The sequence below is a fragment of the Salmo salar genome, chromosome ssa21 (assembly GCF_905237065.1).
Source record: "Salmo salar chromosome ssa21, Ssal_v3.1, whole genome shotgun sequence".
NCBI lineage: Eukaryota > Metazoa > Chordata > Actinopteri > Salmoniformes > Salmonidae > Salmo > Salmo salar.
The window spans coordinates 28,773,610-28,800,806 of record NC_059462.1 but is presented as its reverse complement, the minus strand read 5'-3'; the positions used below and the strand labels follow the sequence as shown (position 1 = coordinate 28,800,806).

At 43.5% G+C, this 27,197-nt stretch overlaps 1 protein-coding gene across 9 annotated transcripts; it reads left to right on the top strand.

The window, feature by feature from the left end:
• The first annotated feature begins 380 nt into the window (after positions 1-380).
• On the top strand, positions 381-27,197 carry LOC106582041 (MORC family CW-type zinc finger protein 3). 9 transcript variants are annotated; one of them, XM_045704648.1, is made up of 19 exons: positions 499-513; positions 6,637-6,709; positions 7,830-7,951; positions 8,405-8,537; positions 8,943-9,175; positions 9,374-9,521; positions 9,782-9,923; positions 16,042-16,170; positions 16,530-16,649; positions 17,657-17,754; positions 17,937-18,044; positions 18,129-18,257; positions 20,463-20,534; positions 21,678-21,720; positions 23,064-23,160; positions 23,512-23,680; positions 23,794-24,613; positions 24,838-25,064; positions 25,224-27,197. In XM_045704648.1, exons 3-19 carry the CDS (start codon positions 7,921-7,923, stop codon positions 25,369-25,371), a joined length of 2,847 nt encoding a protein of 948 aa, XP_045560604.1. In that variant the 5' UTR covers positions 499-513; positions 6,637-6,709; positions 7,830-7,920; the 3' UTR covers positions 25,372-27,197. The 9 variants fall into 9 exon arrangements, with proteins under 9 accessions (XP_014020208.1, XP_045560608.1, XP_045560604.1 ...); XM_045704649.1 differs by having other exon boundaries at positions 502-518; XM_045704651.1 differs by lacking the exon at positions 499-513 and adding an exon at positions 2,566-2,921.

Sequence of the window (27,197 nt, the reverse complement as noted above, 5' to 3'; positions counted from 1 at the left end):
CTGACTTGTCCCACAAGCTGACATCTACTAAAGAAATGACCTAGATAATAGCATTTTAGTCAGTTAAATACAACAAAACATTATTTATAAAAAGCAATATTAATGTTTTTTTAACACTATATTTTGTTTACAATCATGATAGCTGTACTTTTAGTTTATGGTTGATGGAGCTTGTTGTGTGAGTCGGCATTTTTCAACGTGTTCAAAGGAAATGAATACATTTAACTAGTAATTTAACTAGTTAAATGAATACATTTAACTAGTAACCTTCCCACTTGGCTATGAACGCAGCATTATTATTCAAAACACCCGCTCGGCCCAGCTGGATGGTGCCCTCGCGCTAGGCTGGTGCATGTATACATTTAACTGGTAATTACCACCTTCCAACTTGGTTATGAACGCAGCATTATTATTCAGCTAGGCCCAGCTGGGTGGTTCCCTAGCGCTAGACTTGTGCATGTTGTCCCTTCTGCATTTCGGAGAAGATGGCGTCGCAGAGAGGAGTCCCTATAAGTAAGGTAGGCGTTAACATGATATTTTACTTTTACAGTATCTAGCCACAACCTGTTGACATTGTGCTATGTAGAAGTAAATTATGTGCAGTTGCTTCTGGTTATAGTGATTGAACTAATCATCGAAATCATAGCACGTTTTTGGTTTCGATCGGTAGTTTTTACCTGATAAAGTAGAACCCTGTTGAAAAAGTATGTTACGTACCGTTTATATTCCTAAAACATATATAGAAAATTCATACTGTTGCTGCTTCCTGTTATCATGGCTTTTTTTAAATTTATGGCCCACTGTCCAAGCGCCGGTTTTAAATGTCCAAATTAATAATCAATATGCTGAAATAAGTTGTGATATTTTGAAGACGAATACGTAAAAGTTACTGCCTACACACACGTATCACACTTGTGTTTAGATTATTTGTATTTGGCAAATTCGTAGCCTACCTTCTAACCTGCACACGCAGCAACATTTACCAAGCGTTCACTCAAGACTGGAATTGATCGCTTGTTCTACTGTCATCAATAGTGCGCGCAAATATACCAGTCACGTCGATATTGCGTTTAAGTCAATAAATCTGGGACAATAACCGCTGGGACATGTACGGTTTGCACACATCTAACAGACAAACTAAAAGAACTTTGGTATAGGCTACTACTTCTGTCTGTCAAGAGATGACAACCTGTCGTAGCCATGTATCAATTTATATTTCTGTGAGAACGTTATTTCGATAGATGGCCAGGAAACAACACTTTTTTTTACTGGATAATTTAAAGAAATTATATCATAATGGTTTCTAGATAGCGACAGGGGTTGGCTTTCATGGCTTTTTCATTTCAATGATAAACCCTTAAGTCCATGACTTAATGTGAGCCGAGGACTTTTAAGGGAGGATCGCCCGAATTTTTCTTTCTAGCCACGGTGGTCTGAAAATGACAGCTCCATTTCCAATGCCGCATTCAAAACAACTGGGAACTCTGAATTGGGAATTTTCCGACTTCCGAATTCAGTGCGTTCAAGACAACTGGGAAGTCGGGAAAAAACGAGCTCCGACTGGGAAAAATCGTAAAAATCGAAAACTCGGAATTCCAAGTCGGGAACACGGGCCTCTTTCTAGAACTCTGTTTTTCCGACCGAGATCACTGACTTCATGATTCGACCTCGTTTTTTTCCGAGTTCCCAGTTGTCGTGAAAGCCTATTCAGTTTGAACTGTTTCAATGAAAAAAACTGTGGTACTAAACCAAAGATATTGATATTTTTTAAGCAATCGATTTTGTGAGGTCGTGATGACTATACACTGTAATACTAACAACATCACCCCCTGTATATAGCCTCGTTATTGTTATTTTATTGTGTTAATTTTTATATATTTTTTTTTACTTTATTTGGTAAATATTTTCTTAACTCTTCTTGAACTGCACTGTTGGTTAAGGGCTTGTAACTAAGCATTTCGCGGTAAGGTCTACACTTGTATTAAAGTTCGATTTGATCACCAATCTGAGGTAAAGGGGATGTATATTTCCTTTAATTCGTGTGTGGTGAAAACGTTCATATGTGTAATGTAGTAACACGTTCTGTCTACTATAGGGAAATGAGCGTAATATAGAATAATCAAATCAAGTGTTATTGGTCACATACACATATTTAGCAGATGTTATTGAGTGTGTTGCGAAATGCTTGTGTTTCTAGCTCCAACACTCACTTCTCCAAATCAAAGTGCCAGATTTGTTCCCACTACTAGACGGTCCAGAGGCAAAGTCAAAATTGATGAATACAAAATGTTCCTTTTTGGTCTTAATTCAAGGAAAGGTTAGTATTGTGGTTAATGTTCGGGTTAGGTTTAAAATCGGATTTGAAGAGATACATTGTAGAAATAGGCAGTAGCTACAGATTATGCGTGCTGACGCTGCCTGGTCTGTGAACCTCAAAGTGCAAGCAGGTGCTTCTCAGATGGTATTTTTTCATCTCAAATGGTATGTGCACACGCAACCTGTAGATGTTTGTTGGTTGTGTGTATTGCGTGAGTCGGTAGCTTTGTTCCAGGGTGTCAGTGTGCTACCAGTCGGCGTACTAGCTCTGGTCCAGGGCGTTATGCTAACCACTGTTGCTTGTGCAGCTAGCAAGTGCGCACTTCTTAGCTAGCAAGTACACACTAGATAGGTAGTAGGCCTACAACACTAGCTAGTTAGTACAACACTAGCTAGCAAGTACCTAGCCTCCAATTCTACAAGTAATTTCACCACCAGTGCGGGTTGGTGGCAGTAAAACACCATCCTTTCTGGCATCATTAGACCTATCGGAGCTGGTCTGTCCTGAGAAAGTATCTGCTGGAGCCAGACCCTATTGCCGGATTGCCTGAAACCAATGACTGAATGGACAAAGCCATCGATCACTTGACACCATTCATTTCTATGTGAGGACTCAGACTGCAAGTGGGTTCATCACCACCTTGGTGTAACCGGTGTGAAATGGCTAGCTAGTTAGCAGTGCATGGTAGTAGCATTTCAATCAGTGACTTCACTGGCTCTGAGACCTTGAAGTATTTGTTTCCGTTCCTCTGTAGAGCTTTTGTGGAGTAATATTGATTTAAGGACATCTTGTGTAATAGAAGCAACTATTGGTATGATGATTGTATTTGATTTATAGATTTTTACACAAAGATTGGCCACGAATATTGCCAGTGTATCTTTCGTATTTCCAAGTGTTTCCAAAACTGCATCGCAAGCGTTTTAGTAGAGCGTTTGGGAAGGGTCTGGGCATTTGCGTCTGACAGCATGTAGGAACATGGACTGACCCAATGAAATGCAATGCAGTTGGAGTCATGATTGGCACACCCCTATCAGAGAGCAAGACACAGCTGCATATGAGCTCTCACATTTTAACATGTTTTTTACAAAAGGATAGATTTGAAGTTAGATGAACGTGGATTTTTCAGCAGGTACATGTGCAGGATGCTACCCTCCACAGCATGGCCTTCGCTCCAGATCAAAACTGAATGCTGAGTTAAAGCCCCCAGGCTTGCAAGGACAGACCAGATACAAATCCAATTAGCACTAAGGTGTGAAGTAAATGGTGTCGAGGCCTTTGGGCCCTAGGAGTGGCAGGAGTCTTTGAAGCATCCTCTGAAGCCCCCTCCTACTGTTCAAAGACCACTCACTGGCATTTTCTACAAGAAATCTGCCTCCAGAAATAAAAGCTTCTCCCAAGTGGGTGTGACACCTACTCCCGTTGCCTGTAGCTTGGAGATCTGTTCACCGTTTCCCCCTGTCTGGTACAGGTACCCTCACCCCTCTCTCCCGAGCTGTCGCTCGCTTCCAGCACTGTTGGGGCGAGCGACTCTGAACTTACAATGGCTAGCCCCAAGTCGTTATATATTGAGTTTTTTTATTGGGCATGGGACTCCCACACTTGGGACTCTGACTATTGTTTACACTGACATTTGGCCTCCCATCCTATTCTAACCACCTCTCGCCGGCTTTGGATTCATGTTACCTGATGCAATTGCTATACAATATGATCTTGTTGCCATCTGATGCACATTCAGATATCATGCGTTGTTACGTACACCTCTAGGAAGAGAACGCAACACCCTACAACTCAACTCCCCGTGGAGTGAAAGAGGTATGGGACTGTAGGTGCGAGTAAAGATGACAAAGGCAGAGATTAGTACCGTTTACAGGGAATTTATTCCGTCACACGGTAAATTTGGGGAAAAGGGGCTGAACTGAACCAAAGCAAAGAAAGTAAGTGTCAAAGCCCCCTCTCCTACCCAACTTAGCACCACCTGGTGCGCTAACCAAAATACAGGGGGTGGTCCGCCCAGGTCTTACCTCGTGTGTATAGACAGTAAATACTACGGGTTATGTATACCCACAGGCCTCTTGCCTAAGCACTCCCTAGGTGCCTTCCCCCTGGGAACAAATGAAACGGAATACAAAGAATTACTATAATCAAAAACAGTCCTTTTGTCATAGATACCTTAGCAGGACCGACTATAAAATACCAGCAACAAATTATACCTCTCAGCAACAACCAACACAGGATATACTAATCAGCAGTCTCTCAGCAACAACCAACACAGGATATACTAATCAGCAGTCTCTCTCAGCAACAACCAACACAGGATATACTAATCAGCACACTCTCTCAGCACCAACAAACACAGGATATACTAATCAGCAGTCTCTCAGCAACAACCAACACAGGATATACTAATCAGCAGTCTCTCTCAGCACCAACCAACACAGGATATACTAATCAGCAGTCTCTCTCAGCACCAACCAACACAGGATATACTAATCAGCAGTCTCTCTCAGCACCAACCAACACAGGATATACTAATCAGCAGTCTCTCTCAGCACCAACCAACACAGGATATACTAATCAGCACACTCTCTCAGCACCAACCAACACAGGATATACTAATCAGCAGTCTCTCTCAGCAACAACCAACACAGGATATACTAATCAGCAGTCTCTCTCAGCACCAACCAACACAGGATATACTAATCAGCACGCTCTCTCAGCAACAACCAACACAGGATATACTAATCAGCACACTCTCTCAGCACCAACCAACACAGGATATACTAATCAGCAGTCTCTCTCAGCACCAACCAACACAGGATATACTAATCAGCAGTCTCTCTCAGCACCAACCAACACAGGATATACTAATCAGCAGTCTCTCTCAGCACCAACCAACACAGGATATACTAATCAGCACGCTCTCAGCAACAACCAACACCGGATATAACAATAAGCTCTGAGAAACAACCAACACAGGATATACTAATCAGCTTGCTCGCTCACCAACATAGGACATACTAATAATCTCTCTCTAATAAACGAACACTGGCTTTTTCTAGCTGGAGAAGGAGTCTGTAATGGGATACAGCTGTATCTGACGAGAGGGCGGGGTCAGCTCCAATTAACAATGGGGCTGACCAATCGGCTGCTTGGGGGAATTTCAGGAAGCCATTCTGAAACACACACATACAAACAAAACCACAACACAGAAACTGGGGAACGTAACATCTGTCAGCAATGCAGAGCTCTCCCTGACCTGGAGAATAAACCCTCCTCCTCACAGCTGCCCATGTCCCTTAATGTTGATGTGGTTGTTACTGACAAGAAGCACATGGCTGAGCTCCTTAACCTTCATTAATTAAGTCAGGATTCCTATTTGACTCAGCCATGCCTCCTTGCCCATCCAACATTTCCCGTCCCACCCCTTCTAATGCGACTATCCCCGATGCTTCTCCCTATTTTTCTCCCCAAACTTTCTCCCTGCAGGCAGTCACTGAGTCCTAGGTGCTAAAGAAGCTCCTTAAACTTGACCCCCAAAAAACATCTGGGTCAGATCGCTTAGACCCTTTCATCACTGCACTCTATACTCCTCTGTAAACTGATCATCTCTGTAGACCCATTGCAAGACCCACTGGTTGATGCTTATTTATAAAACCCACTTAGGCCTCACTCCCCTTATCTGAGATATCTACTGCAGCCCTCATCCTCCACATACAACACCCGTTCTGCCAGTCACATTCTGTTATTAAAGGTCCCCAAAGCACACACATCCCTGGGTCGCTCCTCTTTTCAGTTCGCTGCAGCTAGCGACTGGAACGAGCTGCAACAAACCTTCAAACTGGACAGTTTTATCTCTGTCTCTCATGGACACTCTTACTGACAGTTGTGGCTGTTTTGTGTGATGTAATGTTGTCTCTACCTTCTTGCCCTTTGTGCTGTTGTCTGTGCCCAATAATGTTTGTACCATGTTTTGTGCTTCTACCATGTTGTGTTTCTACCATGTTGTGTTGCTGCCTTGCTATGTTGTTGTCTTAGGTCTCTCTTTATGTAGTGTTGTCTCTATTGTTGTGATGTGTCTTTTGTCCTATATTTATTTATATTGTATACATTTTTTATCCCAGGCCCCCGTCCCCGCATGAGGCCTTTTGGTAGGCCGTCATTGTAACTGACTTGTCTAGTTAAATAAAGGTTAAATAAAAATAAGGGCAAGAGCAGGCCTAACTTAATCCAGGAGGTGGTAATATGCAAAAATAAAATCCCATTTCATGTTGTCAGTATTTGTATAGTGTAACTGTAATCCTCTGCCCCTTCCTTTACAGCTATGTCCAAAGTTCCTCCACACAAACTCCACCAGCCACACCTGGCCCTTCAGCGCCATCGCTGAACTAATAGGTGAGTCATCGTCATATTGTCCAATCACAAAACCAGTGTTTTCCAGCCTTTTTTTTAACCCTGATATACATTGATGGGATAAAACATTCTAAGGCACACCTAAAATGTCCCTATTCATTTATTTAGTGGTACTGCCCTCCCTGCAAACAATAATGAGTCGTTAGGAAATGGTCACCTAAAATCGTCAGGATGTTGTGTCAGGGTCCCCTGGAGGTTTTGTCTATTTCTAGCTTGGTCCCGGGGATGTCCCCAAGGACTTTTTAGGATGTTCTTGGGACGTTGTGTCATGGTCCCCTGGTGGATTTGTCTAGTTCCCGGTTGGTCCTGAGTATGTCACCGAGGACGTTCTTGGGATGTTGTGTCATTGTCCCCTGATGGTCCACCGAATGTTGTTTGGACATTGTCATGGACCCCTGGAGGTTTTTGACTAGTTTCCGGTTTGTCCCAGGGATGTCACCTGATGGTCGCAAAAATGAAATCAATGAGCGAATACTCAGATTAATTGATAACTAAAATAGCAGTGCAGATGGCACTCTTTTGCTAAATGCAGAGATGAATGAATGTCCATCAATCTCTCCTTCTCTTATCTCCATCTTTCTCTGTGTCCCTGTATCTCACACTCTTGATTTCCTTCCATATCCTCACTATTCTTAACCCATCACACTATTTCTCTGTCTTTTTACCTCTACCTGGGGCAATAAAGGCTTAGGATATATTCTTCAGCCAGTGTCTCCCATCTACTCAGTACACACACACACATATTGCCAACACCCCCCCACCAGTATGGCTTTGGACAGGCCTTTGGATTCAAGCCTACTCCAGACAGAATAATGGAGAGAGGGTGGGCTAGGCAATAAAATATAGTAGTACAAAAATTGCAGTAGGGAGGAAATGTGAAAAGGAGATGGCTGGATTAATAGAGGGATTGATTTGAAAATAGTTGGGGAGAGTGGGAGACCAGACCACATGTTTGTGTTAGCCTGATGTTACAGTAGCGTCTTGAGGATATAGCATCAGTTTTAGAGGCTGGGGTTGCATCCTCCGTGACAGCTGTCCCAGACAGGCTGTTCTAAAGGAGAAAACACATTGCACCGAATGACGGTGTGCCTTTCGTTCGCAGTTCATTCAGCTTTTTGTGATTTCGGGACCAACCCCTGGTAGGCGTCAACATTTGCAGCCGTTTCTAGATGATGAATTGATTTGCAGTCGATATGCAAATGAAGGCTGTCACTTTGTTCAGAGGTATGTACTCTTGATCTGCAAACGCTACCGGTGAGTCCAAGCCTTAATGGTTCACATTGCACAAGCAGCAAAGGGGGACATGTTCTATCTATTACACTTTACATTACACCATTTTGAATGTTGAATTTCTGGGGGGGTCTAAACCCCTTGTGGTGTGGTTGTTTTCCACAGCAGTAGCAACACAGCTGGTAGGTGGAGGGTTTGGCTTGGACTGCTAGAAGGGTTTGGCGTGGATGTGCCGGCTTGGCCATAGTCTTGTTCTCATTTGAAAAGCAATAAGAAGGTGGCATGGGTGGTCTAGTATAGGGTTTTATTATCTACACTATGAAAGGGACTGGTTATTTGCATAGCAACATACTGTAATAACAATACTCTTTATGTGTCAAAGTAATTGGCAGTGTATTCTGTGTATGCACCTATGCTTACATCCTCTATCTCTATATCTTTCACCAGACAATGCCTACGATCCTGATGTTAACGCCAAGCAGTTCTGGATTGATAAGACGCAGATCAAAGAGCAAGACTGCCTCATCTTCATGGACAATGGAAATGGATTGGACTATGAAAGGATGCACAAGATGCTCAGGTATGGACAGTTTTTCAACAACTACCACTACTTCAGCAGGGTAAATCAGGTTAGATCTAGACAAAAGTCCTGCAGAGACCTCCCTTGGGACCATCACAAGACGTCCTTACAACTGGTATATTGATGAATGTTCTGAGAATGTCCTAAAAACGCTCTGACACGGTCCTCCATAATGTCAAGGGAACTTACAGGGAACTAGGCAAAAGTCCCCTGGAGAATGTTCCCTTAGGACCATTATTTTATGTTTTAAAGACGGGAAAAACAGATGTTCAGAGCACGTCCTGAAAACATCCTAAGGGATGTCCCCGGAACAAACCAGGGACAAATCTTATGCTGTACTATAAGAATGCACGTTTACGATTGATGTACACAAAAATAGCATGTTTCTCTCTTTTTCTCTTTCAGCTTCGGTTACAGTGATAAGAGAGTCATAAATGGCAAGCACCCGATTGGTCTCTATGGTAACGGCTTCAAGTCCGGGTCCATGCGTCTGGGGAAAGATGCCATTGTGTTCTCCAAGTCGCAAGACGGAGACACCATGCAAGTAGGCATGCTCTCCCAGAGCTACCTGGCACAGATCAAAGCAGACGAGATCATTGTGCCCATCATCTCCTTCCAATGTCTCCCACACAGCCAGTATATCCTTTTATAGAGAGACTATACACATACACATAGTGCCCAAACAGTCATCACCTCCAAACAGGTTGGATTTAGATCCCTCTATAGATGTGCATATACAGTGTTATTTTATAGTGCCAACCTTAAATACTGTTAGCTATTTGTCTATCTACCTTTTGTGTTGTCCCTGTGTGTGTTGTCCTTGACTTGAGGTGCACTCTCTGTGAATGAGAAGCACAAGGCTAGTCTGCAGGACATCCTGCGTTACTCTATCTTTAAAACGGAGAACGAGCTGCTCGAGGAGCTCAAAGCCATCAGCTCCACAGGCTCCTCGGGAACACGCATTATCGTCTGGAACCTGCGCAGGTCAGACACACACATGCATTCTCTTCCCTTTCCTTCTCCCATATCTATTGGGTTTTGCTATGTGGAATTTTACTTTCTAATGTCACTTCTCCCTCTACTCTATGAATGCCCTTGGTAGAATTTTCGGTTTCACTTCTGTTTTCCCCATAATCAAAACCTAAAATTCCACCATTAGGGGTCGGCAGAGAGGCCTTTTTTGAAGTGTGGAGCAAATACAACTGTTGAGTAAGAGTCTATACAGTGTTTGTTATTGTCCACAGGACGATAACAGGACCGACAGAATTTGATTTCACGTCATTCAGCGACGACATCAAAATCCCATTGGATGTGTTGGAGAGCAACAGTGACCAATACAGACAGTCAGAGCTGCTCACAAAACCAGAGAGTTACTACTCGCTACGTGTAAGTGATGACTGAGTATACTGATTATAATGTTATTGATTTACCATACAGCATTTTGCACAACAGAGTTAGAACTTCTAAGGTTGACGCAAATACAGTGCCTAGTGAAAGTCTACACACCCCTTGCACAGTCTTCACATTTCGCTGCCTTAAAATTCAATCCGACTGATCTTCACAATCTACTCCAAATTTTCAAAGTGAAAGAAAATTATAGAAACTTTCCCAGAATAACCCTATATGCATAACCATGCTAGCAATTGAAAGGGAAAAGTTAGGAGATTATTAGATCAAAGTTGAGGACACAACATTTCACCTGACACAAGACTGAATCCAAACATTGCGCTTTAAACCTAAACTTAGAACGTGCACTCTCATCAAAGAGAACTACACCCCTGAACCATATGTTTGCCTGAACCTAACAAAAATCTAAAGGTCAGTTTGTGCCGATCCCTCACCCTCCCTCTGGCTATAGAGATGGGTAGGTTTAACAGAGTGCCTGAAGAGGAAAGACTTTGCCTGCTGTGTGATCTTGGGAAAATCGAAAACAAAGTCCATTTAGTGTTTTATTGCCCTCTGTATAACGATCTGAGACATGTATTTTTTTTGTTGATAACCCTGAAGGATTCTGGTTACGGGACGAGCAGAGGCTTGAATTTTGTTTCAGATAGGGCGTGCTTGAGATTGCTCAGTTTGTTAACAATGCCTGGAGGAGAATGAGAAATGTACTGTTTGTGTAGTGTGGCTAGATGGTAGCTGTACTTGCCATGATCATTGTATGCATATCATTTGTAAAATGTTATTTTGTTCTGTAGTGTCTTGGAAGCCCATTTGGGCTGGGCACGGGTAGGTGTATGACACTTAAATATCATATCAATACACTGTTAACATTTACTGTACTTTTCGCTGCATTTGTTGAAAATGAAATCAGAAAATACTCTTGATACGTTTGGTAACATGATAAGAATATTCCTGGAAAATGTGGGGTAGGTGCAAAAGAAGAAAAAAAAAAGGATGAGGGTTTGAGTGAGAGGACAAAAACAATGGATAAACTTATATTATATATATATACAGTTGAAGTTGGAAGTTTACATACATCTTAGCCAAATACATTTAAACTCAGTTTTTCACAATTCCTGACATTTAATCCTAGTAAAAATCCCGTCTTAGGTCAGTTAGGATCACCACTTTATTTTAAGAATGTGAAATGTCAGAATAATAGTAGAGAGAATGATTTATTTCAGCTTTTATTTCTTTCATCACATTCCCAGTGGATCAGAAGTTTACATACACTCAGTAAGTATTTGGTAACATTGCCTGTAAATTGTTTAACTTGGGTCAAATGTTTTGGGTAGTCTTCCACAAGCTTCCCACAATAAGTTGGGTGAATTTTGGCCCATTCCTCCTGACAGAGCTGGTGTAACTGAGTCAGGTTTGTAGGCCTCCTTGCTCGCACACACTTTTTCAGTTCTGCCCACAAATTTTCTATGGGATTTAGGTCAGGGCTTTGTGATGGCCACTCCAATACCTTGACTTTGTTGTCCTTAAGCCATTTTTGCCACAACTTGGAAGTATGCTTGGGGTCATTGTCCATTTGGAAGACTCATTTGCGACCAAGCTTTAACTTCCTGACTGATGTCTTGAGATGTTGCTTCAATATATCCACATAATTTTCCTTCCTCATGATGTATTTTGTGAAGTGCATCAGTCCCTCCTGCAGCAAATCACCCCCACAACATGAAAAAAAGTACGATCTTTGTCCCCATGTGTAGTTGCAAACCATAGTCTGGCTTTTTTATGGCGGTTTTGGAGCGGTGGCTTCTTCATTGCTGAGCGGCCTTTCAGGTTATGTCGATATAGGACTCGTTTTACTGTGGATATAGATACTTTTGTACTTGTTTCCTCCAGCATATTCACAAGGTCCTTTGCTGTTGTTCTGGGATTGATTTGCACTTGTCGCACCAAAGTACGTTCATCTCTAGAAGACAGAACGTGTCTCCTTCTGAGTGGTATGACGGCTGCGTGGTCCCATGGTGTTTATACTTGCGTACTATTGTTTGTACAGATGAACGTGGTACCTTCAGGTGTTTTGGAAATTGCTCCCAAGGATGAACCAGACTTGTGGAGGTCTACAATTGTTTTTCTGAGGTCTTGGCTGATTTCTTTTGATTTTCCCATGATGTCAAGCAAAGAGGCACTGCGTTTGAAGGTAGGCCTTGAAATACATCCACAGGTACACCTCCAATTGACTCAAATGATGTCAATTAGCCTATCAGAAGCTTCTAAAGCCATGGCATCATTTTCTGGAATTTTCCAAGCTGTTTAAAGGCACAGTCAACTTAGTGTATGTAAACGTCTGACCCACTGGAATTGTGATACAGTGAATTATAAGTGAAATAATCTGTCTGTAAACAATTGTTGGAAAAATGGATTGTGTCATGCACAAAGTAGATGTCCTAACGGACTTGCCAAAACTATAGTTTGTTAACAAGAAATGTGTGGAGTGGTTGAAAAACGAGTTTTAATGACTCCAACCTAAGTCTATGTAAACTTCCGACTTCAACTGTATGTACTTATACAATGCATTCGGAAAGTATTCAGACCTTGACTTTTTCCACATTTTGTTACGTTACAGCCTTATTCTAAAATGGATTAAATAAATGTTTTCCCTTATCAATCTACAAACAATATCCCATAATTACAAAGCGAAAACAAGTTTTGATTTTTTTTGCAAATATATTACAAGTCAAAAACAGAAATACCTTATTTACATAAGTATTCAGACCCTTTGCTATGAGACTTGAAATTGAGCTCAGGTGCATCCTGTTTCCATTGATCATCCTTGAGATGTTTGTACAACTTGATTGGAGTCCACCTGTGGTAATTAAATTGATTGGACATGATTTGGAAAGGGACACTCCTGTTTATATATGGTCCCACAATTGACAGTGCATGTCAGAGCAAAAACCAAGCCTGGGAGGTAAAGGAATTGTCCGTAGAGCTCCGAGACAGGATTGTGTCGAGGCACAGATCTGGGGAAGGGTAACAAAACAATTATGCAGGACTGAAGGTCCCCAAGAACACAGTGGCCTCCATCATTCTTAAATGGAAGAAGTTTAGACCCACAAAGACTCTTCAAAGAGCTGGCCGCCGGACCAAACTGAGCAATCGGGGAAGAGGGGCCTTGGTCAGGGAGGTGACCAAGAACCCAATGGTCACTCTGACAGACCTCCAGAGTTGCTCTGTGGAGATGGTAGAACCTTCCAGAAGGACAACCATCTCTGCAGCACTCCATCAATCAGGCCTTTATGGTAGAGTGGCCAGACGGAAGCCACTCCTCAGTAAAATGCACATGACAGCCTGCTTGGACTTTGCCAAAAGCCACCCAAAGGACTCTCAGACCATGAGATACAAGATTCTCGGGTCTGATGAAACCTAGATTGAATTATTTGGCCTGAATGCCAAGCATGACGTCTGGAGGAAACCTGGCACCATCCCTACGTTGGAAGCATTGTGGTGGCAGCATCATGCTGAGGGGATGTTTTTCAGTGGCAGGGACTTGGAGACTAATCAGGATCGAATGAAAGATGAACAGAGCAAAGTACAGACAGATCCTTGATGAAAACCTGCTCCAGAGCCCTCGGGACCTTAGACTGGGGCAAAGGTTCTCCTTCCAACAGGACAACAACCCTAAGCACAAAGCCAAAACAACGCAGGAGTGGCTTCAAGACAAGTCTCTAAATGTCCTTGAGTGGCCCAGCCAGAGCCCGGACTGGAACCCGATCAAACATCTCTGGAGAGACCTGAAAATAGCTGTGCAGCGACGCTCCCCATCCAACCTGACAGAGCTTGAGAGGGTCTGCAGAGAAGAATGGGAGAAACTCCCCAAATACAGGTGTGCCAAGCTTGTGGCGTCATTCACAAGAATACTCAAGGCTGTAATCGTGGCCAAAGGTGATTTAACAAAGTACTTAGTAAAGGGTCTGAATACCTATGTAAATGTGATATTTCAGCTTTTTATTTTTTATAAATTTGCTAAAATGTCAACCTGTTTTTGCTTTGTCATTATGGTGTATTGTGTGTAGATTGATGAGGGAAAAATATATTTAATCATTTAAAAATAAGTTTAAAATAAGGCTGTAACGTAACAAAATGTGGAAAAAGTCAAGGGATCTAATTACTTTCGAATGCGCTGTATATGTTGCCAAAAGAGTTGTGCAAGATTGGTAGAATCTTATCTAAAATTGTTCACAGCTTGTAATGGCTGCTAAAGGTGCTTCCACCAAGTACACTGCTCCAAAAAATAAAAGGAACACTTAAACAACACAATGTAACTCCAAGTCAATCACACTTGTGTGAAATCAAACTGTCCACTTAGGAAGCAATACTGATTGACAATAAATTTCACATGCTGTTGTGCAAATGGAATAGACAACAGGTGGAAATTATAGGCAATTAGCAAGACACCCCCAATAAAGGAGTGGTTCTGCAGGTGGTGACCACAGACCACTTCTCAGTTCCTATGCTTCCTGGCTGATGTTTTGGTCACTTTTGAATGCTGGCGGTGCTTTCACTCTAGTGGTAGCATGAGACGGAGTCTACAACCCACACAAGTGGCTCAGGTAGTGCAGCTCATCCAGGATGGCACATCAATGCGAGCTGTGGCAAGAAGGTTTGCTGTGTCTGTCAGCGTAGTGTCCAGAGCATGGAGGCGCTACCAGGAGACAGGCCAGTACATCAAGAGACGTGGAGGAGGCCGTAGGAGGGCAACAACCCAGCAGCAGGACCGCTACCTCCGCCTTTGTGCAAGGAGGAGCACTGCCAGAGCCCTGCAGAATGACCTCCAGCAGGCCACAAATGTGCATGTGTCTGCTCAAACAGTCAGAAACAGACTCCATGAGGGTGGTATGAGGGCCCGACGTCCACAGGTGGGGGTTGTGCTTACAGCCCAACACTGTGCAGGACGTTTGGCATTTGCCAGAGAACACCAAGATTGGCAAATTCGCCACTGGCGCCCTGTGCTCTTCACAGATGAAAGCAGGTTCACACTGAGCACATGTGACAGACGTGACAGAGTCTGGAGATGCCGTGGAGAACATTCTTCTGCCTGCAACATCCTCCAGCATGACCGGTTTGGCGGTGGGTCAGTCATGGTGTGGGGTGGCATTTCTTTGGGGGGCCGCACAGCTTGCCAGAGGTAGCCTGACTGCCATTAGGTACCGAGATGAGATCCTCAGACCCCTTGTGAGACCGTATGTTGGTGCGGTTGGCCCTGGGTTTCTCCTAATGCAAGACAATGCTAGACCTCATGTGGCTGGAGAGTGTCAGCAGTTCCTGCAAGAGGAAGGCATTGATGCTATGGACTGGCCCGCCCGTTCCCCAGACCTGAATCCAATTGAGCACATCTGGGACATCATGTCTTGCTCCATCCACCAACACCACGTTGCACCACAGACTGTCCAGGAGTTGGCGGATGCTTTAGTCCAGGTCTGGGAGGAGATCCCTCAGGAGACCATCCGCCACCTCATCAGGAGCATGCCCGGGCGTTGTAGGGACGTCATACAGGCACGTGGAGGCCACACACACTACTGAGCCTCATTTTGACTTGTTTTAAGGACATTACATCAAAGTTGGATCAGCCTGTAGTGTGGTTTTCCACTTTAATTTTGAGTGCGACTCCAAATCCAGACCTCCATGGGTTGATAAATTGGATTTCCACTGAATTATTTTTTTGTGATTTTGTTGTCAGCACATTCAACTATGTAAAGAAATAAGTATTTAATAAGATTATTTCATTCATTCAGATCTAGGATGTGTTATTTTAGTGTTCCCTTTATTTTTTTGAGCAGTGTATTAACTCTGGGGTGTGAAGACATACGCGATCAATTATTAATTTGGAAAATGTTCTATCATTTTTCTTTCACTTTGAAAATGTAGTATAGGTTGTGTAGATCGGTAGCAAAAAATATCTAATTTAATCCCTTTTTATTTAATTCTAAGGCAGCAAAATGTGAAGACTATGCAAGATGTGTGAACCTCGTCCTTTGACTAGTTTTATCATTTTGTATGTGTGAAATATTTCATATGTTGATTGTTTATCAAAGTGTTGTTGTGTGCTCAGGCATACTGCAGTATTCTGTACCTGAAGCCCCGGATGCAGATCATAATTCGAGGTCAGAAAGTGAAGACTGAACTCATCTCCAAGAGCCTGGCTTACATTGCTAAGGACCATTACAAGCCTAACTTTGTGGTATCCTTCCTCACCCCGGAGCCTCTCTGGATGGCTTTAGTCTGTGTGCGTGCGCATGTTGTCATATCCTCGAGACACTACTTTTTGTTTGCATTTGGAGGGAAATTAGAAACAGGCAAATGTGGGTAGTATGCTCTATATACAAGACATACCATCAGTCACTGCTATAGACACAATACTTTATAAGCTTGCAATAATCAGTTACCTATCTTTAGCTAATTATAAGTTCAATGCATTCCATAGTTGGATGTTCATGTTCAACACAGTGATACAATATGGTATTTTTCATAAAGGGGAAAAGGATATATATGTGCCACTGCTCTCCTTTCTGTTTGAGTTGTCCTTAAGTCCTCTACCAGAACAGACGCATCCCCGTGACCTTTGGGTACAACACCAAGAGCAAGGAACAATACGGCATCATGATGTACCACAAAAACCGCCTTATCAAAGCCTATGAGCGAGTGGGCGTTCAACTCAAGGTATAATAGTTTATGTGCTTGTGCATGTGCATAAAAAAAATGACTGCCATCCATTGTGGTACTCGGATGCTTCTATTGTGGGACTTGTATTCAGATCCCCTTGACTTTTTCCCCTAAAAATATGTTACAGCCTTGTTCTAAAATTGATTAAATTGTTTTTTTCTACACACAATATCCCATAATGACAAAGTAAACACAGGATTTTATTTTTTCCAAAGAAACACTGAAATATCACATTTACATAAGACTCTTTACTTAGTACTTTGTTGAAGCACCTTTGGCAGCGATTACATTCTTGAGTCTTCTTGAGTATGACGCTACAAGCTTGGCACACCTGTATTTGGGGAGTTTCTCCCATTCTTCTCTGCAGATTCTCTCAAGCTCTGTCAGGTTGGTGTTCGATCGGGTTCAAGTCCGGGCTCTGGCTGGGCCACTCAAGGACATTTAGAGACTTGTCCCGAAGCCACTCCTGCATTGTCTTGGCTTTGTGCTTAGAGTCGTTGTCCTATTGGAAGGTGCCCCAGTCTGACGTCCTGAGCTCTCCGCAGCAAGTTTTCATCAAGGATCTCTGTACTTTCCTCCGTTCATCTTTCCCTCGATCCTCAACGGACAATTCCTTCCGCCTCGTGGCTTGGTTTTGTGCCTTACCAAATCATGTCGAATCAATTGAATTTACCACAGGTGGACTCCAATCAAGTTGTAGAAACATCTCAAGGATGATCAATGGAAACAGGATGCACCTGAGCTCAATTTTAAGTCTCATAGCGAAGGGTCTGAATACTTATGTAAATAAGGTATATTTTATTTTTAATAAATGTGCAAAAATTCTACAAACCTGTTTTTGCTGTGTCATTAGGGGGTATTGTGTGTAGATTGTTAGGGGAAACAATTTAATCCATTTTAGAATAAGGCTGTAACGTAACAAAATGTGGAAAAAGGGAAGCGGTCTGAATATTTTCCCGAATCCTGTCACTGACCCCATAACCACCTCTACCCCCGCCCCTCAGGCCAACATCCAAGGTCTCGGGGTCATTGGGGTCATCGAGTGTAACTTTCTGGAGCCCACCCACAACAAGCAGGATTTTGACAATACTGACAAATACAGGTAATGAGGAGAGTGCTCCATTCAAGAACATGTCCTGAGGAACTGTTTTCCACTCAATAAAACAAAACAATTTATCGTCAATCTGCCTACACTCACTTTAAAGATGGTGTACTTTCAATAATCTAGTTGAATAAATCAGCACTAGGTGAACTGTCTGTTTATTTCTTATTTTCTATGTGCAGGAAAACCATCAACAACTTGGGGGTAAAGCTGGAGGACTACTGGAAAGAGATACGCTTTAAGAGAAACAAAGAAGATCCTAGCAGCACCACACCAGTGGAAGACACCATGTAAGTAAAACACTCCTCTGTTTTCCTTTCTCCTCTCTCCATCCCTCCTCTAACTGGTTCTTCTGTGTATTTCTACATCCATAGGAAACGTCCAGACCAGAACTGGGTGCAGTGTGACACCTGCCTGCGCTGGAGGAAGCTGCCAGATGGAATTGATTGCAAACGGCTCCCAAAGGAGTGGTTCTGCCACATGAACCCTGACCCCCAGTTCAGGTGAGTCCCACCTAGATCAAATAATAATACTTTTAACAGGTGTTATAAAATACACTGAGTATGCCAAACATTAGGAACACCACAGGCTTGTAAGTTACCATTTCACGGTAAGGTCTACTACACCTTTTGTATTCGGCACGTGACAAATCCAATTTGATTTGATTGAAGAGTTGCACCCGCCCATTTTGCCTTCAACATCCTCAATTCGTCATGGTATGGACTATGTGTCGAAAGCATTCCACTGGGATGCTGACCCATGTTGACTCCAATGCTTCCCACATTTGTGTCAAGTTGGCTGGGTGTTCTTTGGGTGGTGGACCATTCTTGATACACACGGGAAACGGTTATGACTTTACTTTCATTAATCTGAAGACTGTTATTTATCTAATCAAGCAACTATGTTTAATTGTTACCCGATTTATTTTTTTATTAATCATGTAACAATTAACTCATTAGGATCTGAGGCACCACGAGAGCGGTTCTTTAAAGAGTTACCATCTCCCGAATTGTCTATCACATCCATAAACAGTCAACTTATTAATCATAACCTCATATCATCATTCTGAACAGTCGTAACCTCCTTGCTTCTGCAAAAACACGAGCCTTACTTATGATTCAGTACCGCACAAATTGGTTTAAATATTTACTAGCAAACTAAATGGTAACAGGATAAACATACACACTTAATAAATTAAAAACAGGTCCCTAGTGGACTGACAACAATATGGCTGCTGAGAGAGAGAGAGAGAGATCTTTTTTTACGTGAAAATCCTTGGTTTCTCTCAGTGGACAGGGCCTTTTCGCGGCACATTTGTAAGTCTCTGATTGTCCAAAAGGGGTTTCTCTGTTGTTCTCCTCTGCAGTCGTCCGGTATCCGGTGACTTGTCGTGTAGTCCTGAACAGAACTACAAGTTTATTCTCCTTCCATTCGCTCTGGAAGATGCTTCTTTGAAGATAGGCTAGTCAGCTGTGTTCGATGGTTCCCAGTGGGGTGATGAGAGTAGTGTACTACAGTGGTTTGAGCAGAGTAGTAGAATGGTTCCACTTCAATTCGCGTTTCTAGATACTTTACTTAGGACAGCTATTCAGCCGTACCCGTGATTGTCCGGGAGGTGACTTTATTGTCTCTACCTCGTGTTGAGATTCAGAGATCAAACCACTTTAAACGTAAAGCTGCAGCTCTGCGGCTCTCTGGTCTGGTATGTTCATTCTTAACCCATCATTTTATACAGTTTGTTCAAAATGGGCGGTTCCATCAGCTTGACACGCTCTTTGACTTCACTCAAGGGGGCGGTGACTACTTACCGTGGACAGTTATAGAAACAATTTCCTCCTATAGTTTCTCAAATCGCATCCCTTTCTTAACAAAAACACTTTCATCATTTTTCATATAGCATGCACAACGCAGAGGATGGAAACTTCGTACATGTAGTGTGTATACTTTAAGTTACAGTATTTCTTTTATAACATATTTAATGACATCACAAAAAGTACTACCCAAAATGACATTAGTGTTAGGTTGCCTCAGACCATTCCCAACGTTCTATGTTAGAAATATTGTTCCAGTAGTTACTTTTGAACGAGTTAGAGTTTCGGTGGGAAAAGTCTTAAAACAAAGCACATTCCTTGGGTGAATTTGGATAGGGAAGGTCTGAGTGTTCTGTCCTTGATTTACAACAGGGTGTGAGGTGTTAACCCCCACCAATCTTCCCCCCCCTCTGCGGGTGAGAGGTATTTTGGTTTAAGTTATTTATTGCAAAGCTTATCTGATCTATTTGGATCCTCACAGGACAGTCATAACAAAACAGTTGAGCGTAAAAAACCCAGCAGCGTTACAGTTCTTGACACAAACCGGCGAGCCTGGCAACTACTACCTGGCAACCCTGTTCAAAGGCACCTAAATCTTATGTCTTGACCATTCACCCGCTGAATGGCACACACACAATCCATGTCTCTTGGCTTAAAAATCCTTCTTTAACCTGTCTTCTCTCCTTCATCTACACTGATGAAGTGGATTTAGCAGGTAACAACAGTAAGGGGTCATAGCTTTCACCTGGTCAGTCTGTCAAGGAAAGAGTGTTCTTAATTCTTTGTATACTCAGTGTAAATTGTCTGTGCATGCCTACTTGCCAACCGGTGTGCATGCATTTGTGTGTGTTGACGTTGCCACTACAGTATATAGGCATTCCGTATCCCCTATTCCAGGAGCTGCACGGTAGACGAAGAGCCTGAAGATTCCGATGACCAACCTTCATACCAGAAAACCCACAAGCAACAGTGAGAACCCAACCATATACTGTATCAATGATGCTGCATCTAAATATATTTGTAATGCATAACTGAACCTGTAGGCTATTTGCAGATAATGAACCTTGAGGCTGAAACATGCATCGTTATTTTGTCTATGCATGGAGTGAAAAAACAATGTTAGGCCTTGCACAAAATGTGTTAAGATTGACAATAAAGTGCTTTGTATGATTTATTGATGGAGGCAAAATAATCGTGCCATGTTTACCATGCTGGCTCGCGGCACAAGTTGCTTGAGTTTTCATGATGCTGAGAGTTTTCCCACCACAATACTTGCATTTGGTAGAAGCTGGGCCGTTTACGTTTTACTCGACGCAGGTAAAACATTTTTTGTGTAACATGTTAGACAAATAACCAGCTTACTACCAAACGCAAAATAGCTAGCTGGCATAGTCAACTGCATGCTTGCAGTCAGATGTCAGATTGCATTTGCGTATTTATAAGGACGAATGAGCTGGTGTTCAGACTAGAAAAGTGTAAAACCCAAAGAAAACTGTTGACTTGACAGATTCATATGCAAGTGAGATTTTGTCTTCATTTAGCAGCACAGTAGGCAAGGCATTAACATTGTATATAGGCTATTCTATAGAATGTATAGGATGTCAGCAGGTGAGATGAATGCAATTACTGTAACGGCCGTTGTAGGGAGTAGACCAAGGCGCAGCATGGTTAGTGCTCATCATGAAATTTATTGAAATAAACACTGAATCAAAACCCAAAGTGCAACAGCTAAACAGTTCTGTCAGGTAAGAATCCTAAACAGAAATAAACCACCCAGAAAACACAATGAGAAAACCCCTACATAAATATGGGCTCTAATCAGAGGCCATGAGGTTCAGCTGCCTCCAATTAGAGACCAACCCCAAACAATTCCAACATAGAAACAGAAACTAGATATTTAAAACTTGGAAATAGAATAACATAGATCAACCCCCCCCCCCAAAAAAAAAAAAACACTAAACAAACACCCCCTGCCACACCCTGACCAAACTATCATAACAAAATGACCCCTTACTGGTCAGGACGTGACAATTACTGATTTTCATGTTCAATCAAATCTAGATGGTGCCAGTGTTTTTTAATATGTCAGTCAATCTGTGTTCTGTTTCACAGTGAAAGGAACATCAAAATGAAGCAGGATAAGAAACAACAACAGGTTAGCTGTCTGTGTGTGTCTGTCCATCAGTGTATACACTACATATGCAAAAGTATGTGGAAACCCCTTCAAGTTAGTGGATTCGGCTAGTTCAGCCACATCCATTGTTGACAGGTGTATAAAATCGAGCACACAGCCATGCAATCTCCATCGACAAAAACTGGTAGAAGAATGGCTCGTACAGAAGAGCTCTGTGACTTTCAACGTGGCACTGTCATAGGATGCCACCTTTACAAAAAAAGTAAGTTCGTCAAATTTCTGCCTTGCTAGAGCTGCCCCGGTCAACTGTATTGCTCTTCTTGTGAAGTGGAAATGTCTAGGGGCAACAATGGCTCAGCAGCGAAGTGGTAGGCCACACAAGCTCACAGAACGGGACCATCGAGTGCTGAAGTCTGTCCTCGGTTCCAACACTCACTACCGAGTTCCAAACTGACTCTGGAAGCAACGTCAGCACAAGAACTGTTCTACGGGAGCTTCATGAAAAGGTTTTCCATGGCCGAGCAGCGGCATACAAGCCTAAGATCACCATGCACAATGCCAAGCGTCGGCTGGAGTGGTGTAAAGCTCACCGCCATTGGACTCTGGAGCAGTGGAAATACGTTCTCTGGAGTGACGAACACGCTTCACCATCTGGTAGTCCGACGGACGAATCTGGGTTCGGCAGATGCCAGGAGAATGCAACCTTCCTAAATGCATAGTGCCAACTGTAAAATTTGGTGGAGCAGGAATAATGGTCTGGGGCTGTTTTTTATGGTTCGGGCTAGGCCCCTTAGTGAAGGAAAATCTTAACGCTACAGCATACAATGACATTCTAGTCGATTCTGTGCTTCCAACTTTGTGGCAACAGTTTGGGGAAGGTCCTTTCCTGTTTCAACATGACAATACCCCCGTGCACAAAGTGAGGTCCAGAGCCCTGACCGCAACCCCATCAAACACCTTTGGGATAAATTGGAACGCTGACTGCGAACTAGGCCTAATCGTCCAACATCACTAATGCTCTTGTGGCTAGAATGGAAGCAAGTCCCAACAGGAATGTTCCAACATCTAGTGGAAAGCCTTCCCAGAAGAGCGGAGACTGTTTAAGCAGCAAAGCCCCCCTTTGGGGGACCAACTCCATATTATTGCCCATGACTTTGGAATGACATGTTCAACGAGCAGGTGTCCACATGCTTTTAGTCATGTAGTGTATGTCACACCCTGGTTCATGATTATGTTATGCCCACAAATGTTTTGTTCTCCCTAATATGTTGTGTACCCTACCCAAACTACCCCGTGTGTGTGTGTGTGTGTGTGTGTGTGTGTGTGTGTGTGTGTGTGTGTGTGTGTGTGTGTGTGTGTGTCAGGATGAAGATGAGCAGAAGGCAGAGCAGATGCAGATTAAGGCACTGGCTCAGAACAAGACTCTGAAGCACCAGAGGATCTCTTGCCTCACCAAAGCATGTAAGTCTACTGTACGAGCTGTGTGTGCATGTGTTATGTTGATGGGGATGTTTTTAATAATGTCGGTATTGATATACATGTGCGTCTCTCTTCATATCAAATGTATTTATAAAGCCCTTCTTACATCAGCTGATATCTCAAAGGGCTGTACAGAAACCCAGCCTAAAACCCCAAACAGCAAGCAATGCAGGTGTAGGCTTTGAGGGGTGGTCAGTCCTCTTCTGGCTGTGCCGGGTGGAGATTATGACAGAACATGGCCAAGATGTAGGGACCAGCCCTTCATAAGGACCAGCCCTTCCTCCAAAAACATTTCCCTAATCTCTACCGTGTGCTCTCTGTCAACCCTTCCAGCCCGGTCAACCCCTCCGCCCCCGTCAACCCCTCCGCCCCCGTCAACCCCTCCGCCCCCGTCAACCCCTCCGGCCCGGTCAACCCCTCCGGCCCGGTCAACCCCTCCGGCCCGGTCAACCCCTTCAGCCCCTTCAACCTCTACGGCCGCGTCAACCCCTTCAAATCTAAGGTATGCCCACTGTCTGAGTGGTAGTGTCTCTCCTCCCTTGAATTCTCTCTCAATAATCATCATTATTCATTCAATAGTGCATCAAGTGATAAGCCCCTATACCCTCTCTACAGAATGAAGAGAACCCTGGCCATGACCCCTGAAAGTGAGACAAAAAGACCCAGGTTGAATGGTTTCCATAACAACACCCCCATGGAGACTGTATCACTGACTGCAGAAACAACCATGTCATCCACGTCAGTCGTCATCTCTATTGACAATGACGACGATAACATCATGGATGACGATGACATTATGATCTTGGAGATCAACAGCACCCCTATTCAAAAGAAGGCAACCTTTGACCTTGCCATGGTAAAATCAGAGAGCAGGGCTATGGAGACACCTGGCACTGGCAACGTTAAAACTAGCTGCACAGGAACAAGCTCTGTGGAGATGGGAACTGCGGCGACCAGATACTCCCCTCCACCACCTTCCTCAGAGCAGGTGAGCATCACCACCCAGACAGAGATATGGAGCAAAGTGAAGGACGAAGATGAGGAGCACAAGGAGAAAAGGGAGAAGGAGTATAAAGGGAGGGACAGAACCGAACCAGGCCCTTCCACACCAAACCCACCCTCTGCTGGCCCATCCACACCAGGCCCATCCTCTTCTGGTCCATCCGCCCCAGACCCATCAGACCATTCTATGATTGACTTCCGTAACATGTCAGAGGCCCAGGAGCAGCAGGACCAGCTGCTGGAGCTCATGCAGGCTGCAGCCCACGAGAGGGACCAGTTCAAGGAGCAAGTCAACAAGTTGACCACCCAGCTCCATAACCTGGAGGGCAGCATGCAGGAGCTCTCCCAGGCCACTGTGAAGAGAGAGTTCTGCCACCAGGCCTGTCAGACTGGAGAAGGAGGGGAAGAAGGAGAGCAGTCGGAGAGGATTAAGGTCAGTCACAAGCTGGCCATCTTGTAGCCTCATATATTTGTATGCTGTTGATATTTAATGAGTAAGATTTGCCCAGCAGCTGTCGGTACAGTTAGTATTTGGGAAATGGACAATGCAGTATGCGAAAGAACATTGCCAGGGTGTCTATCTGATATATTCTTCCTCTTCCCATAATCTTTTGTCATCCATCCCCTCTGTGACCCTGCCTGCTCCCCAATTTACAGGTTGAGATTATAGAGGAGGAGAGGGGCAACCTCTGGTCTCTTTGTGAGACGCTGCAGCAGGACGTGGTGGAGCTGAGGAGGGAGAAACAAGAGTGGGAGAGAGAGAAACAGGAGAGAGAGAAACAGGAGAGAGAGAAACAGGAGAGAGAGAAACAGGAGAGAGAGAAACGGCTGACAGAGAAACAGGAGAGCGAGGGAGCTCAGGCATCAGCTGCCCAGGCAGAGAGGTGAGACGGAGATGCCACTAGTGCTGCTAATGGCTCGACCTCGGAGACGCCCCAGACGTGAAGATAAGATTGTTTCCTTCAGTATTCATTTCTGACAGTGTACATGTTGACAATCTGTTTTTCTGTCTCTTTCTCTCTGTCTCTCTTTCTCTCTCTCAGACTGAGGGAGCTTCGGAGGAGCGTTGGTCGTCTCCTGGTCACGTTTGTCCCAGCGCTGGACCTCGAACAAGTAAACTATGACTGTTCAGTCATTGACGAGATCCTCGACCAGGTTCTTACTGACGTGGAGTCCATGGGGCCTGTGTAGGGGCCTGTGGGCGGGATATGGATGGAGGGGTTGTCATCCATCTTACTCTGTAAGGTGAGGCAAACCTGCGGATAGTCACAGATAATTCCTGCCTATCCTTTTACATTTTTACACTTTTTAAACTTGTTTTATATGGAATTTTTTTTACAAACAAAAAAAGGAAATGAACACATAATACCCCATAATGACAAAGTAACAACAGGTTTGTAGAAATTTTTGCAAATGTATTAAAAATAAAAAACAGATACCTTATTTACATAAGTATTCAGACCTTTTGCTATGAGACTCGAAATTTAGCTCAGGAGCATCGTGTTTCCGTTGATCATCCTTGAGATTGATCATCCTTGATTAGAATCCATTTAAATTAATTGGACATGATTTGGAAAGGCACACTACTTTGAATGTCCCCAAGAACACAGTGGCCTCTATCATTCTTAAATGGAAGAAGTTTGGAACCACCAAAACTTTTCCTAGAGCTGCCTGCCCGTTCAAACTGAGCAATTGGGGGAGAAGGGCCTTGGTCAGTGACGTGACCAAGAACCCGATGGTCTCTCTGGCAGAGCTCCAGAGTTCCTCTGTGGAGATGGGAAAACCTTCCAGAAGGACAACCATCTCTGCAGCACCACCAATCAGGCCTTTATGGTAGAGTGACTGGACGGAAGCCACTCCCAAGTAAAAGGCACATGACAGCCCACTTGGAGTTTGCCAAAAGGCACCTAAAGGGCTCTGACCATGGTCTGATGAAACCAAGATTGAACTCTTTGGCCTGAATGCCAAACGTCACGTCTGCAGGAAACCTGGCACCATCCCTACGGTGATGCATGGTGGTGGCAGCAACATGTTGTGGGGATGTTTTTCAGTGGCAGAGACTTGGAGACTTGGAGGCAAAGATGAGCGGAGCAAAGTACAGAGAGATCCTTGATGAAAACCTGCTCCAGAGCGCTCAGGATCTCAGACTGGGGCGAAGGTTCACCTTCCAACAGGACAATGACCCTAGGCAAAAAGCCAAGACAACGCAGGAGTGGCTTCAGGACAAGTCTCTGAATGTCCTTGAGTGGCCCAGCCAGAGCCCGGACTTGAACACGATCGAACATCTCTAGAGAGACCTGAAAATAGCTGTGCAGCAATGCTCCACATTCAACCTGACAGAGCTTGAGAGGCTGTAATTGCTGTCAACAAAATACAGAGTAAAGGGCCTGAATACTTATGTAAATATGAAATTTCATTATTTTTTTCATATAAATTTGCACACATTTCTAAAACCTGTTTTTGCTTAGTCATTATGGGGTATTGTGTGTAGATTGATGCGGGGGGGGGGAACTATTTAATCATTTATAGAATAAGGCTGTAACGTAGCAAAATGTGGAAAGAGTCAATGGGTCTGAATACTTTCCGAATGCACTGAGTATACAAAACATCAAGAACACCTGCTCTTTCCATTACATAGACTGTCCAGGCGAATCTAGGTGAAAGGTATGATCCCTTATTGATTTCACTTGTTAAATCCACTTCGTTTATTGTAGATGAAGGGGAGAAGACAGGTTAAAGAAGGATTTTTAGGCCTTGAGACAATTGAGATATAGATTGTGTATGTGTGCCATTCAGAGAGGGGTTTTGTATACTTTTTAAAAACTTTTATTTTGTTCCACGACCATGGCGGTATTGTGGAAATTCTTGCATATGGACACTCGAGGTCAATCTGGTAGCTGGTTGAGAGAATGCCTAGAGCGTGCAAAGCTGTCATCAAGGCAAAGGGTGGCTATTAGAAGAATCTCAAATATAAAATATATTTTGATTTGTTTCACACTTTTTTGGTTACTACATGA